General features: G+C 29.6%; 1 protein-coding gene and 1 long non-coding RNA gene across 2 annotated transcripts; one reads left to right on the top strand and one right to left on the bottom strand.

Annotated features, from left to right (window-relative positions):
• Positions 1–193: 193 nt before the first annotated feature.
• Positions 194–2,085, bottom strand: LOC145970003 (nucleoporin Nup43-like). The gene is made up of 7 exons (XM_083096351.1): positions 1,716–2,085; positions 1,499–1,603; positions 1,296–1,420; positions 1,088–1,206; positions 830–981; positions 505–751; positions 194–426 (listed from the first exon to the last, which is right to left on the bottom strand). The coding sequence occupies exons 1-7, from the start codon at positions 1,827–1,829 to the stop codon at positions 254–256; spliced, it is 1,035 nt and encodes a 344-aa protein (XP_082952477.1). The 5' UTR covers positions 1,830–2,085; the 3' UTR covers positions 194–253.
• A 4,244-nt stretch (positions 2,086–6,329) lies between these two features.
• Positions 6,330–11,503, top strand: LOC145970723 (uncharacterized). Its single transcript, XR_014438579.1, has 3 exons — positions 6,330–6,571; positions 9,162–9,276; positions 10,314–11,503. It is a non-coding gene; the product is annotated as an uncharacterized LOC145970723 (long non-coding RNA).
• Positions 11,504–16,229: the final 4,726 nt, after the last annotated feature.

Genomic DNA, 16,229 nt, shown 5'->3' on the forward strand with positions numbered 1-16,229 from the left:
AAATAGATAAATATATACTGTTTTCCCTAAATAAAATAAATTTTTTATGTATTTTTATGGATAGCTCTTAATATAACGTTTGATAACAAAGGTTTTTAATATTAAAATTTTTAAAGATCTAATTACAATTTTTTTAAATTCAAATAAAACCTAATTAAATTTTTAACAAGAAAAGAAACAGATTATATGTATGTATGTGTTGATACTTATTTATTAAATATGATAAAAAAATGTAAAAAACAATATATTGTTATTAAACAAGAACATTTCTTATAATATACATTGCTTCATTGTCACATCCAAAAAGTAACATCGACTTGTCGATATCGATACTATTTATTGGTTTATGCATAGCAGCATACAATGAAGTCACATTAACTTTCCCATTTGCACTAATTGTATTTAACCAATGCGTATCTGTAGAATCTGATATTACAAAAAGAAAATAGAATGTTACACTCAATTTATTATATAATATCGTATTAATAATTAATTACAACTCACCAAGTTTCAGTTTCGAACTTTGTGCGTTATTCCAATGCCATAATTCTCCACTAACAGAACAAGTGAAAAGATTGTCAGGCCTGTCTTGGTGAAAGAGTATCTCACTAACAGCTTTAGCATGTGCATTAAGTTGCGATATTGGATAAGTATTTTGCCTCAAATCCCATACAGTTAAACTACCATCATCTCCACCAGCAACCACAATATGTCTTTGTGTAGGATGATGTGTAATACTTGTAGCTGCTGTCTAAAAAAATATTTCATTTTCTAAAGATATTAGCACATTGAAAGAAACTAGAAACTATGTACAATTTTTGCAACTTACTTTAACTTGATCAGAAAGCATAAAAGTGGACGCAGGCACATCTCGATCATTTCTTAAATCCCAAACTTTCATGTGTCCTCTTGAATTCCCAGTGAGTACTTCATTATGTTTTAAAAAATCGATACAATATATGGAGCAACTATCAGCATTTTCTGATAAAAATGATAAGACATGTTTTTAATTATAATATAAATGGATTATATATTGTAAAAATATACTTTAAAAATATACATATTTTTTCAATGTTGTAGAACTTACCAATAATCCTAACTGGTTTCTTCTCTATAGCTGTAAGAAGATTAAGCTTCCCATCTTCTCCCACAGAAGCTATATCTTGCTCGAAAGTAGATAATGCAGTACAAGAGGCATAATCTGTTCTGTAAAGATATATTATTAAAAAAACATATTTATTTAAAATTTTGCCTTCAAAGAATAAAACCAAAATTTATTTAAATTTTTTACTCACTTAAAACTGTGTATAAATTCCCATGCCATGTGCTCCTTAAATTCAGCACAAGTATCTTCGTCAACTTGCAATAATCTCACTGAACCTAAAGATGAGGAAGCCACGAAGAAATCTTTGCTGATAAACTAAAAATTTATATTTTATAGAAACTTGTAATGCATAAGATAAATTATTAATTTTATCATAAAAGAATGATATACAACCTTTAGTTCAGTAACATCTCCAAGAAATGAGTATGATGATAGAACTACAGGCGATGGCTCTTCATCGTAATTTGTTCTAAATGTCCAATATGTTATTTTATTTACCTAAAAAATAAAATTGACAAGCAAAATTATTCAATTTACCTATTATTAATTACTGAATACAACTAAATAATAAAAACTTATTAATAAATTTAGGTTAAATAATGGTTTATACCGGATTATCCCAACTGCCGGTTAAGAAATTCTTTGCTTCTGTAAAATCTCTATGTTGCCACCTTATTTTAGAAATTTTCTCAGATACGAATGTACCTTGTACGTTTTCGCCCATTTCTGGAAATCAAAATGAAACAAGAGTCGAATACCTCACAAATGAATCAGCTGACTGAATTGCCCGCCTAAACGGTGTTGTGGACCACAAGTTGTGATTGTAGGTTCTGGATCGAGCCTGTTTTTTTTTTCGCGTATGCAACAATTTTCCTTTTCTAAATGTGATTGCAACCAGTATTGAAAAATTATTCTTTTATGATAAATATGATTAATGAGTAACTAATTTTTATAAATGTGTTTTATATATATTTATATAAATATATATAAATTTATATAAATTATATATATTTATATATCAGCAGAGAGAAGACTGAGAGATGTCATGGCCTGTTTTTAGGTGATTTCCTGAAAGCGATACTCCCTCTATGGACATTGAAAACGTGGACATGAACTACAAAGCCATTGTCCATGAATGTTCTCAGAGGGTAATATATAATGTGCACAATTTCTGGTTTTGTTCCGTGCTATGTGCACGAAATGCCGGTAGCACCAGAGTATAACAATCATTATTTTGAAAATAATATATAAATATGATAAATAATAATTTTTATAAAAATAATTTTTATAAATTACTTACCTATATGTGTATGTATGTGTGCCCATACGTTGTCCAAATGATTTTAAATATAAGAATAGACTATATGAATATCGACGTATGTTGCCGCCGGCATAGCTCTCAGGTTCATGAGAGTACTGAAATCTCCTCACCTGGCAAATGCCTTCGTTAAGGCGGAGATACAGGGGAGGAAAAATTGAGGAGGAAAAATTTTTTTATTTTTTTTTATTTTTTTTAATAGAGTTTTTAAACAGAGAATATAATATATATAAAAAATATATATTACATAATTATAATATATACAACGTAAATTATAATTAATTTGCAATTACATAAAAAACACATTACAAATTATTAAATTATGTAATATAAAAATAATTACATTACAAATATATATATTACAAAATTTAATGCAGAATATATAAAATACAATGCATTAGAAATATGTATTACAAAATATAATACAAATTTAATATAAACTATAATTTTAAACTTAATACAAAATAAAATTTATTACACGAAAGTGTCCAAAATATACGTATAATATAAAATTTACTAAAAATTTTTACATAGACCAGACAAGACTGATTAGTGATGATTAATTACGCGATATTTATTATTAATAATCGACATAGAATAATAGAATTTAATTAGTTTTATATAAATAACGTATAAACGTAAATAATCAAGATCAAAAGAGTCATTAATAAAATTATTGATAATTTCTTCGATTGTAGAACAAAGTATTTGCATTATTGACGCATTTTGCGCAGACCATGAAAAGAAATATTTAAAACGTGTAAAGATAGAACAAGCTTTGATGTAAATCAAAGATTAAATTACAATTGCGATTTAAAATTCGCGAGAAAACGCGACGAATAAATAAATCGACAATAATCGAATATTCAATTGCGAGATACGCATAACTTTTATAATATAATAATCGAATCAATAGACACGCGTGCGATATAATTATTGTCACACAAATGTTGACAGACGAAGATATTTTAGCAAACATTTGTGATCCGTATTGTTTATGAACATAAAATTCACTGTCCGACGTATTTGCGATTAATATATACGCGACTTTATACGAATTTCACGATTAAGAATAAAATACATATCCTATTTCGCGCATGATTAGCTGAATAAGAAATGAGCTCTATAAGCTTTAAAATTTAATTAAAAATCGCGTTGTGGCTACGTTTAATCAAAAATAACGGAACGAATGATTTTCATTAATATAGTTATCGATCGTCTTTTAAATTATATAATAGAAGAAAATATTTGCACTACCAGCATTTTGCACAAACTATTAAAAACAATATTCAAAGACGTGGAAAGATAAACAAAACTTCAATGTATAAGTCAACGATTAAATTATAAGATAAATCGCGATTTAAAATTCACGAGAAAACGCGACGAATAAATAAGTCGATAATATGCGGAATATTTGATCGCGATACGTATAATTTTTATAATATAATAATCGAAGCTCTCAATAGACACGTGCGCGATATAATTATTATCACATAAATACAGAAAATCGAAAATATTTCAACAATCATTTGAGATCTGTAATGTTTGTGAATATGCAATTCAGCGACCGAATTACTGCGAATTTTTATAAGATATATCGCGATTTAAAATTCGCGATAAAACGCGACGATAAATAAATCGATAATATTCAAAATATTCAATTGTAGATACGCGAGTGACATACCGGTAATCCGATAAAAAGAGGAGCGATCCTAAAAATGGAAAACGATTAACATCTTGTTTCTACATCAGATTTCGCAAGATCAATCTGCGAAGAAAAGTTAAGTGATCCATTGAACGTCGGGAATTTCACTGTAGGAGGGAACGAATCCTGAATCTTCCGGACTATTCCCGATAGCAATGATTTCAATATTAAATCAAAGACAATTATCCCTCGTCATTATTTTTAATTCGCGAAATTGATATTCACGTCAGAAAACATGTTCTTCCATTACTAAGAAATATATTTCTTTATTGAAAATTAAATGGATATAACTTTTGTTATTGAAATGTGATTACGAACGATCATATTTATAAATAATAAAATACATGCATTATTGGAGTTTGTGTTAAATATGCGAACACATAATTTGGGGTACCGTCGCGCGCGAGACGAATCGAACCCGATAACAGCAAGATTTAAAAAATTTCAATTCGAATAGTGTTCAAAATAAAATAAATGAAATAATTTTAAATATATAATTAATTCTAAATTAATTATCTAGATTCTTATCCTTGTAACGTTTAAATTAATAATTTTTTTTTCTTTTAATCAATATCTTACTGATATAGGGGTACCCATTCGATTCGTCTCTAAATTTTTAAGTATTCGCACATTTTATGTAACATTCATGTATAATTTCGCGTATATATAATATATTTTATTAACAAAAATTATAAAAATATTTTGGATACGTTAATTTGTGCATGTATTTTAAATAATTTTTTCAAATTAATTAATAATTAATAAAATATATTCGTTCGTAATCATTGTTATCATAAAAATTAATAAAACTTAATTAAATTATGAAATTATTTAAAAAATTAAAATTTATACACAACGCTATATCCATATTTAATCTACTATTAAATCTTTCTGGCATTATATAGACAATAATAATACCAATCCTAATAATGAAGAACATTTTTTAACGAAGAAAAGAAAAGATACATTTCTCTAAATATATATTATTTAAATTAATTCAACGTTAAAGAAGCGTATCGTCGTTGAATTACTACCGAAATCATTGCTTTCGGAAATTGCCAGGAAAACCTGGGATTAGTTCCAATCTTACAACAAAAATTCTCAAATTTTAACAGGGCACCGAACTAGACGTCGCGAATGGATCTCACAAGAACCGGTGAGAAATAATTCTCCATGATGAAAATCGTTTCGATTCCTCGGCGGTACGAGCCACGTAACTTTTATTAACGTTTATTTAACGGAAGGAACAACGATAACTCTTTTATTAAAACGACAATCTCGTATAAGAATGTGAAAAGAACGCGGGAAAAACACGGTGATTTCGCAACCGTAATTTATTAATTTATTTATGAATATTTTCCGATACAAAATTCGTAAATACAAATATAACTGAAAAAACAAATTAATAAATTCATAATAATTAACTCGTGATTCTATAATATCGAAGGTGTTCGTTAAATTTTGTGAAGCTAATATTTAATCATTGACTTATCACATCGAATCTTCACACTCTTATTCGATAATTCTGTATATTTAATTAGCAATATTTAGGAATATTATCTGACGAGAGGGACAGCAATAAAAATTTTTTGTTAAAACGATAATTTTGTATAAGAACTTGTATTACAAATTTTATATTTGATCGCGCGATGTATATACTTAATATGTATACCTATACATTAGACGGCACTCCCGGTTTTGGTACGAGCGAAAATCTCATTTCACTTACGAAAATCAACTTCGAGCCAACCGGTTGGGATTGCAACGATACAACGAGCAAGGACTAAGCCCAAACTGGAAAGAAGACGAAACGATTGACGGAAATAGAGGAAAATGAAGTTCACCAACTCTTTTTCGCGCATAATTATCCTATCTCGTATCGAACCTGGACCCGCTAAGCACGATTTCAGGTGCTCCGCCCGGACATATTATGCCTCCCGCGGTTGCTATATGCTACACCAGGCTAGTAGACGGCAAAAGAAGAGGATACCCACATTTTTTAAATGCTTACATTCAGCAATTTAGAAAATGGGGAGGCAATCCCTTTTACCGAGCGAAAATCGTGCCTAGGGGAATCCACTCGACTCCTCGACAGGGTTAACACACGCAGTGCGTGTGGCTGTAGACGAGCAAAGAGAAGGGACCCATTGACGACCATTCCGAGCAATCGATCGAGTTCTAACTAATTCGGGTCGAATCACTTGACGAAGCACGAAGCAAGAGTGTACGTTGCATAGCAACGTGTGCAAACTCGAAACATTCCAGTTAGTTGGCATCGGAAGTAGAGACTCGTGACAATAAGGAAATTGGGATTTTTATACGAAAAGTCCAACGCGGAAGCGCGAAAACGCGACGACGCGAGAATACTACAACGGGGAAACGCGGTAATGCCGCTGTCCGCGACATGTTGACGGCACCGACGATGGAAAATCGATGACGCAATGTAATTCTTTTATTAAAACGACAATCTCGTCTAAGAAGAACGCGAAAAAGAATGTGGGAAAAACACGGTGTTTTTCGCAACCGTAATTTATTAATTTATTTATGAATATTTTCCGATACGAAATTCGTAAATACAAATATAACTGAAAAGCAAATTATTAAATTTATAATAATTAACTCGCGATCCTATAATAGCGAAGGGGACGCGAAGAGAACGCGGAAAGAACACGGTATTTTCGCAATCATAATTTAATAATTTATTTTAAGAATATTCAGTTCCGCGCGATATGGAATTCATAAATAGATAAATCTAACGGAAAGCATATCATTAAATTTATAATAATTGACTCGCGATTCTACATTTTATATAAAAATTTTCCGAATTTATTAATGACTCTTTGATATGAAAATATAAACAGTTATTCTTTTACGAATATTTCAAAAATATATACTATAGAAACAAATATGTTAATTTAACGAATTAATATTATACGTATACTTACGTACAATTATATATATACATATAATATATACGTATAATTATATATATACATATAATATATACGTATAATCATTATACGTATACTTCCGATAATTTTTCGTGTAATTTACATAAGAATGTATTCACGTAATTTACAATCGTAAATACAATTTCATTTAATATAATTATAGTTATAATTGTATTTTATACAACTATGTCAATAATTAAAAATATCAATATTAGATTATAATTAATATACAATTATAACTATTTACAATTTACAAAACACAATTTTTTAATTACAAAGTACGATTTACAAAATATAATTTATGATGTTATCAATATCAAATAAATGTACTCGATTTATTCAAATGTTTAATAACATAAATAATTTGATATTGATAGCATTAACATTTGGACTTAATATTATAGCTATATATTAATTTACACATTTATATGATATATTTTTAATTTTTAAAATCAAATATAACATGCTAAAATATATCTTGAACATTTATAATTATGCAATTTGTTCAATCTTCTTGAAAATAATTTTGATAATTTAAATTTCATTTTTAAAACATTTTTAAAAAGAAATTCAATTTAATTTTTTAAGAATAATTTTAAATTATTACAAAGAATTACAAAAGTATCCAAAATATACGTATAATATAAAATTTATTAAAAATTTCTACATAGTCCAAATAAGGCTGATTAGCGATGATGAATTACGCGATATTTATTATTAATAATCGACATACAATAATAGAATTTAAGAATAGAGAAATTAGTTTATATAAATAACGCTTAAACATAAATAATCGTGATCAAAAGGGTCATTAATAAAATTATTGATAGTTTTTCCGATTGTAGAAGAAAGTATTTGCATTACTGGCGCATTTTATGTAGATTATTAATATTCAAAACGCGAAAAGATAGATCAAGCTTCGATGTAAATCAATGATTAAAGTACAAGATAAATAACAATTTAAAATTCACGACAGAGCGATAACGAATAAATAAGTCGATTATTAGGAATAGTTGATTACGATGTGCGTAATTTTTGTAATATGATAATCGAAACCGCTAATAGACAGCGCGCGACATAATTATTATCAAACAAATGCGAAGATATTTCGAGACATTTGAGATTTATAATATTTGCGAATATAGAATTTATTACAAATTTTTAGAAGATAAATCGCGATTTACAATTCGCGAGAAGACGCGACAAATAAATAAATCGACAATATTCGGAATATTTGATTGCGATATGTATAATTTTAATAATATAATCGGAGCATCTAATAGACACGCGCGATATAATTACTATCACGCACAAGTGCAAAGATATTTCGACAGATATTTAAGGTCTGTAATATATTTGCGAATTTATTTGCGATTAATACGCTATTTTATAGAAATATCGCGATTGAAAAATACATATTGAAAATACATACATCTCGCGCATGATTAGTTAAATGAAATAAAATAAATCTTAAGACTTTACAATTTTGAATATAATTAACATATAATTAAAAAATCGCGTTGTTCGCCACGTTTAATAGAGAATAACGGCACAAATAATTTTATCAAAATCCCTCTCTAATAATTTAACTATCTAACTATATCTCTAACTATCGATGTATTAGTAGAGTTTAATAAGATTTATATAATGATTTAAATAATCACGATTAATCATTAATAAAATTATCGGTCATCTTCTTAAATAGTAAAAAAAAAATATTTGCACTACTAGCGAAGACTATAAAAGACAATATTCAAAGACGTGGAAAGATAGACAAAGTTTCGACGTATAAGTCAACGATTAAATTATAAGATAAATCGCGATTTAAAATTCCCGAGAAAACGCGACGAATAAATATAATAATCGAAGCTCTCAATAGACACGTGCGCGATATAATTATTATCACGTAAATATAGAAAATCGAAAATATTTCAACAATCATTTGAGATCTGTAATGTTTGTGAATATGCAATTCAGCGACCGATTTACTTGCGAATTTTTATAAGATAAATCACGATTTAAAATTCGCGATAAAACGCGACGAATAAATAAGTCAATAATATTCAAAATATTCAATTGCAGATACGCGAGTGACATACCGGTAATATCCGATAAAAAGAGGAGCGATCTTAAAAATGGAGAACGATTAACATCTTGTTTCTACATCAGATTTCGCAAGATCAATCGGCGAAGAAAAGTTAAGTGATCCATGAACGTCGGGAATTTCACTGTAGGAGGGAACGAATCCTGGATCTTCCGGACTATTCCCGATAGTAATGGTTTCAGTATTAAATCAAAGACAATTATCCCTCGTCATTATTTTCAATTCGCGAAATTGATATTCACGTCAGAAAACATGTTCTTCCATTACTAAGAAATATATTTCTTTATTGAAAATTAAATGGATATGACCTTTGTTATTGAAATGTGATTACGAACGATTATATTTATAAATAATAAAATACATGCATTATTGAAGTTTGTGTTAAATGTGCGAACACATAATTTGGGGTACCGTCGCGCGCGAGACGAATTGAACCCGATAACAGCAAGATTTAAAAAATTTCAATTCGAATAGTGTTCAAAATAAAATAAATGAAATAATTTTAAATATATAATTAATTCTAGATTAATTATCTAGATTCTTATTCTTATAACGTTTAAATTAATAATTTTTTTTTCTTTTAATCAATATCTTACTGATATAGGGGTACCCATTCGATTCGTCTCTAAATTTTTAAGTATTCGCACATTTTATGTAACATTCATGTATAATTTCGCGTATATATAATATATTATATTAACAAAAATTATAAAAATATTTTGGATATGTTAATTTGTGCATGTATTTTAAATAATTTTTTCAAATTAATTAATAATTAATAATATATATTCGTTCGTATTTTTATCATAAAAATTAATTAAAATTAATTAAATTATGAAATTATTTAAAAAATTAAAATTTATACATAACGCTATATCCATATTTAATCTACTAATAAATCTTTCTGGCATTATATAGACAATAATAATACCAATCCTAATAATGAAGAACATGTTTTAACGAAGAAAAGAAAAGATACATTTCTCTCATCTAAATATATATTATAATTAATTCGACGTTAAAGAAGCGTATCGTCGTTGAATTACTACCGAAATCATTGCTTTCGGAAATTGCCAGGAAAACCTGGGATTAGTTCCAATCTTACAACAAAAATTCCCAAATTTTAACAGGGCACCGAACTAGACGTCGCGAATGGATTTCACAAGAACCGGTGAGAAATAATTCTCCATGATGAAAATCGTTTCGACTCCTCGGCGGTACGAGCCACGCAATTTTTATTAACGTTTATTTAACGGAAGGAACAACGATAACTCTTTTATTAAAACGACAATCTCGTCTAAGAATGCGAAAAGAACGCGGGAAAAACACGGTGATTTCGCAACCGTAATTTATTAATTTATTTATGAATATTTTCCGATACGAAATTCGTCCTCGAAAATCCCATTTCACTCACGAGAATCAACTTCGAGTCAACCGGTCGGGATTGCAACGATACAACGAGCAAGGACTAAGCCCAAACCGGAAAGAAGCCGAAACGATTGACGGAAATAGAGGAAAATGAAGTTCACCAACTCTTTTTCGCGCATAATTATCCTATCTCGTATCGAACCTGGACCCGCTAAGCACGATTTCAGGTGCTCCGCCCGGACATATTATGCCTCCCGCGGTTGCTATATGCTACACCAGGCTAGTAGACGGCAAAAGAAGAGGATACCCACATTTTTTAAATGCTTACATTCAGCAATCTAGAAAATGGGGAGGCAATCCCTTTTACCGAGCGAAAATCGTGCCTAGGGGAATCCACTCGACTCCTCGACAGGGTTAACACACGCAGTGCGTGTGGCTGTAGACGAGCAAAGAGAAGGGACCCATTGACGACCATTCCGAGCAATCGATCGAGTTCTAACTAATTCGGGCCGAATCACTTGACGAAGCACGAAGCAAGAGTGTACGTTGCATAGCAACGTGTGCAAACTCGAAACATCCCAGTTAGTTGGCATCGGAAGTAGAGACTCGTGACAATAAGGAAATTGGGATTTTATACGAAAAGTCCAACGCGGAAGCGCGAAAACGCGACGACGCGAGAATACTACAACGCGGAAATGCGGTAACGAAATGCCGCCGTCGGCGACACGTCGACGGCACCGACGATGGAAAGTCGATGACGCAATGTAACTCTTTTATTAAAACGACAATCTCGTCTAAGAACGCCAAAAAGAACGCGGAAAAAACATGGTGTTTTTGCAACCGTAATTTATTAATTTATTTATGAATATTTTCCGATACGAAATATTTCCGTTTCGTAAATATAACTGAAGAAACAAATTATTAAATTCATAATAATTAACTCGCGATTCTATAATATCGAAGGTGATTGTTAAATTTTGTGAAGTTATTATTTAATCGTTGACTTATTATATCGAATCTTCACACTTTTATTCGATATTTCTTTATATTTAATTAGCAATATTTAGGAATATTATCTGACGAGAGGGACAGCGATAAAATTCTTTTGTTAAAACGGTAATCTTTTATAAGGACGCGAAAAGAACGCGAAAAGAACGCGGAAAGAATGCGAAAAGAATGCGGAAAGAACGCGGAAAGAACGCGGAAAGAACGCGGAAAGAACACGGAAAGAGCACGGTATTTTCGCAATCATAATTTAATAATTTATTTTAAGAATATTTAGCTCCGCGCGATATGGAATTCATAAATAGATAAATTTAACGGAAAGCATATCATAAAATTTATAATAATTGACTCGCGATTCTATAACAAAGGCGTTCGTCAAATTTTATAACGTTTATATTTAATCATTAATTTAGCATCGAATTTTTACATTTTATAAAAATTTTCCGAATTTATTAATGATTCTTTGATATGAAAATATAAATAGTTACTCTTTTATAAATATTTAAAGAATATATACTATAAAAATAAATATGTTAATTTAATGAATTACTATTATATAATCATTATACGTATACTTTGGATAATTTTTCGTGTAATTTACATAAGAATGTATTTACGCAATTTACAATCTTCTTAAACATTAACAATTTTGCAATTTCTTTTAGTATTCCTGAAAATAATTTTAATAATTTAAATTAATAATTTAAATATTTTCATTTTTTTAGCATTTTTAAAAATAAATTCAATTTAATTTTTTAAACTAAAATAAAGCCAAATCACAAATTTCTCTATATTATATTAGACTGCTAACACGGCCATATCTCATATGATAAAATGTAAAACAAAGGCAACCATTTATAACTGGACAGAATTTATACCGGGTATCACAGAATTTAACATAACTATCGCTCTCGAAAGATGCAATTGTAATTTATATGAGTATCGATTGTATATTTATTTTAATAATTGCTGGTCATTGCTCATATTTATTTAAATACTATATTTTAATATTTTGTAACTACTTATGTTCATTTTAATCACTATCTCGTAGAAGTTTATATTTATTTTAATAAATGCCGGCAAAAATTGACAATACGACATAATATGTATATTAATCTAATCTGTATATGTATATCCTGCCCAAATGTAAATGGTTATCCTGGCTTCAGCTATTAGCAGCCTGGTATAATATATAAAATTCTTATAATATAAAAGTCTCTGTGCAGATTATCAATAAAAATTGATTGATATTATAATAATATATGTAATTAATAAATTTTTATAGTAGTGCATAATTTATAATAAAATATAAAATTAATGTGTATAACATTTATCATATTACATTTATCACATTACAAGTTATTTCATTAATTAATTATTTGGCTTTACATTAAGTTTAAAAACAATATCTACAACAAATGTTGTAATGGATGAGCTAATAAGAAATTAGAGTAAGATAAGAGAATAAGATAAATGCGCGTTATAAGCGAATAAATTAGCATTAGATGTAATTGATACAATTTTTTGTGTTCTTTATTTTTAATAAATTAGGTGAAATCTATACAAAAATAATCTTTTCTCTATCTTTTTTCTTTATAATTAAAATACTGCAATATATTTTCGCAATGGATGCAATATATTTCGAACGAATTTATTAAAAGTTATTTAATTTAATCTATTCTAGCTCATCCATTTTATGGCAACGGATTTATCTACAATCTCTGTGAATCCGTCACTTTAAAATTAAATAAAAGTCTTTATTACTTACCGGAGCATTGATGTGCCACAGCGGAGTTGTCATTATCGAAGCTACGTTGTCTGTAACATACAAATATAAAATTCATTTATAACAAAGCTCAAAATACAATCAATATTTAAAAAAATTATTATTGTGCGGAATTTCATATCCGGTGTGTAAAATAATAAGCAGATATAAACACGTGGGAAGATTTTATAAATTTTAAAATTACTTTTTAAATAGAAATTTTTATATATGATTTTTATAAAAATCTTTCTCTCTAATTTTCTCTTTAATTCCTTTAAATTATAAGAACGAATTATTGTGCGTACGATTTATAACAATTGATATACAAATAATAAATATTCACCATCAGGTTGCTTCGCCGATGCAAGATGCCTCTCCCAGGCCTCCTCCTCCTCTCACAATAGTTTGTTGGTTTGTAACATACAAAGAAGATTCAAAATGTAGTCACGGTCAAAAAATTATTATTATATGCATTTAATTTTATATCCGACGCACATAAATAATAAGCAGATAAACAATTTTATAAATTTTGAAAAAAATTCTACTAATAAGTAATAATTCAATAATTCTATTAAAAGCTATTCGAACGTAGAAACTTTTAAATTACAGTTTTTATGTAAAAATTTCTCTCTTCTTCTCTTGTTTAAGTCATGTATATAAAAAATCAAATTACGCGATTAATTACTTAATTTAAATCGCGCGTACGCAATTAATAAATAATTATATATAAGCGATAATTTATTTAACATAGAGTTGCTTCACAGGTGCCTGATGCCTCTCCCAGGCCTCCTCCTCCTCTCATGTTGTCGCGCGATACTTTCAACGGCACTCCCGCACTCACGAGCGATATTTTTATATCGCTATTTTCGCTATTTTACGCGCGATACTTAACGATTTCCGCACTATTTTGATGTGATTAAAAATTTTATATTTGATCGCGCGATGTATATACTTAATATGTATACCTATACATTAGACGGCACTCCCGGTTTCAGTACGAGCAAAAATCCCACTTACGAGATTCAACTTCGAGTCAACCGGTCGGAATTGCAACGATACAACGAGCAAGGACTAAGCTTAAACCGGAAAGAAGACGAAACGATTGACGGAAATAGAGGAAAATGAAGTTCACCAACTCTTTTTCGCGCATAATTATCTTATCTCGTATCGAACCTGGACCCGCTAAGCACGATTTCAGGTACTCCGCCCGGACATATTATGCCTCCCGCGGTTGCTATATGCTACACCAGGCTAGTAGACGGCAAAAGAAGAGGATACCCACATTTTTTAAATGCTTACATTCGGCAATTTAGAAAATGGGGAGGCAATCCCTTTTACCGAGCGAAAATCGTGCCTAGGGGAATCCACTCGACTTCTCGACAGGGTTAACACACGCAGTGCGTGTGGCTGTAGACGAGCAAAGAGAAGGGACCCATTGACGATCATTCCGAGCAATCGATCGAGTTCTAACTAATTCGGGCCGAATCACTTGACGAAGCACGAAGCAAGAGTGTACGTTGCATAGCAACGTGTGCAAACTCGAAACATCCCAGTTAGTTGGCATCGGAAGTAGAGACTCGTGACAATAAATGAAATTGGGATTTTATATGAAAAGTCCAAAAGTTTCGCGAAAACGCGACGACGCGAGAATACTACAACGCGAAAACGCGGTAACAAAGCGCTTACCGTCCGCAGCACGTTGACGGCACCGACGACGCGAAAGGGTACTTAGCTTCCCATTCAGGCACCTTAAGATTTATCATAAATAGAAAAATTTAAGATAAATCTCAAGGCACCATCCAAGTACTAAGCCCTCCCACCGCGACAAGGTGTACCCCATGGGAGGGTTATATTATATATAATTTTATATATAATATAATACATAATTTGAAATTTATTTTGTAATATAGTACATAAATTTAAATACGCAAATATAAACGATAAATAAGAATATAAAGGATAAAAGAACATTTATTATACAAAGCAATGTTCAAAATAATTGATTTTACATTTAATTATTGCGCGCAATTAATTTTTACATCTTTACTTTTAAATATATATATTTTAATATTATAAGCTGCGTAATTACAAAATAATTTATGTTTCTTAGATATAAACTTTTAAAAATATAAATAAAAAAATTTCTATTTTTTTATATGTGAAATATTTAAATAAATATATTAATTTGAAATGTTTTATAAAACATAAAGGTATCTGAAAATATTAATTAATAAAAAATTTTATAAATGTTTTAATTATTTTAAAATAAAATGGAATATTTTTTATAAGTATATGTATTATATATGTTACAATTTAAAATCACTATTAAATCACAATCAAAGAAATAAAACGAAACGAGAAATGTATATTTTGAATATATATATTATTGATAAATAATTTATATATTGTTGCGTCCGCGGAACGCGGTATATATCGAACGCGATATATATCGAACGCGCGCGACACAATCGGCATACGCTGACGCTCGTGCACTCGTAAATAATAACGCGATTTAAGGTGCACAAGAATTTTAATAAATCGCGAGTAACATACAAGAATTCAGAATAATCGTAAAACGGATCACAAATAGACGCGCGTCCGCACAACTTGACAGCTGGGCTTAGACTCTCTGACAGTCGTTGTTTATAACAATATCTTGACAACGCGCACGAAAACGATCTTCTTCGAAAGAATTCTACGGGTGACGAATACATTCAACGGGACGGGACGCGGGGACGCAACAATATAATAAATAATGAATGTGATAAATAATTTATATTAATGACTTACATCATATCTTATTGATTCATCCACTTCCAAAACCTCCTTTTTTCTTTTGCTTCCTTCGCTCTTTTTTCGTGGCACTTTAATCCTCGTTGCACTTACACTTATTCACGAAAAGTTCCTC

The sequence above is a fragment of the Camponotus vicinus genome, unplaced genomic scaffold (assembly GCF_025532165.1).
Source record: "Camponotus vicinus isolate PSW18456_S1 unplaced genomic scaffold, iyCamVici1.0 SCAF_4, whole genome shotgun sequence".
NCBI classification, from domain to species: Eukaryota; Metazoa; Arthropoda; class Insecta; order Hymenoptera; family Formicidae; genus Camponotus; species Camponotus vicinus.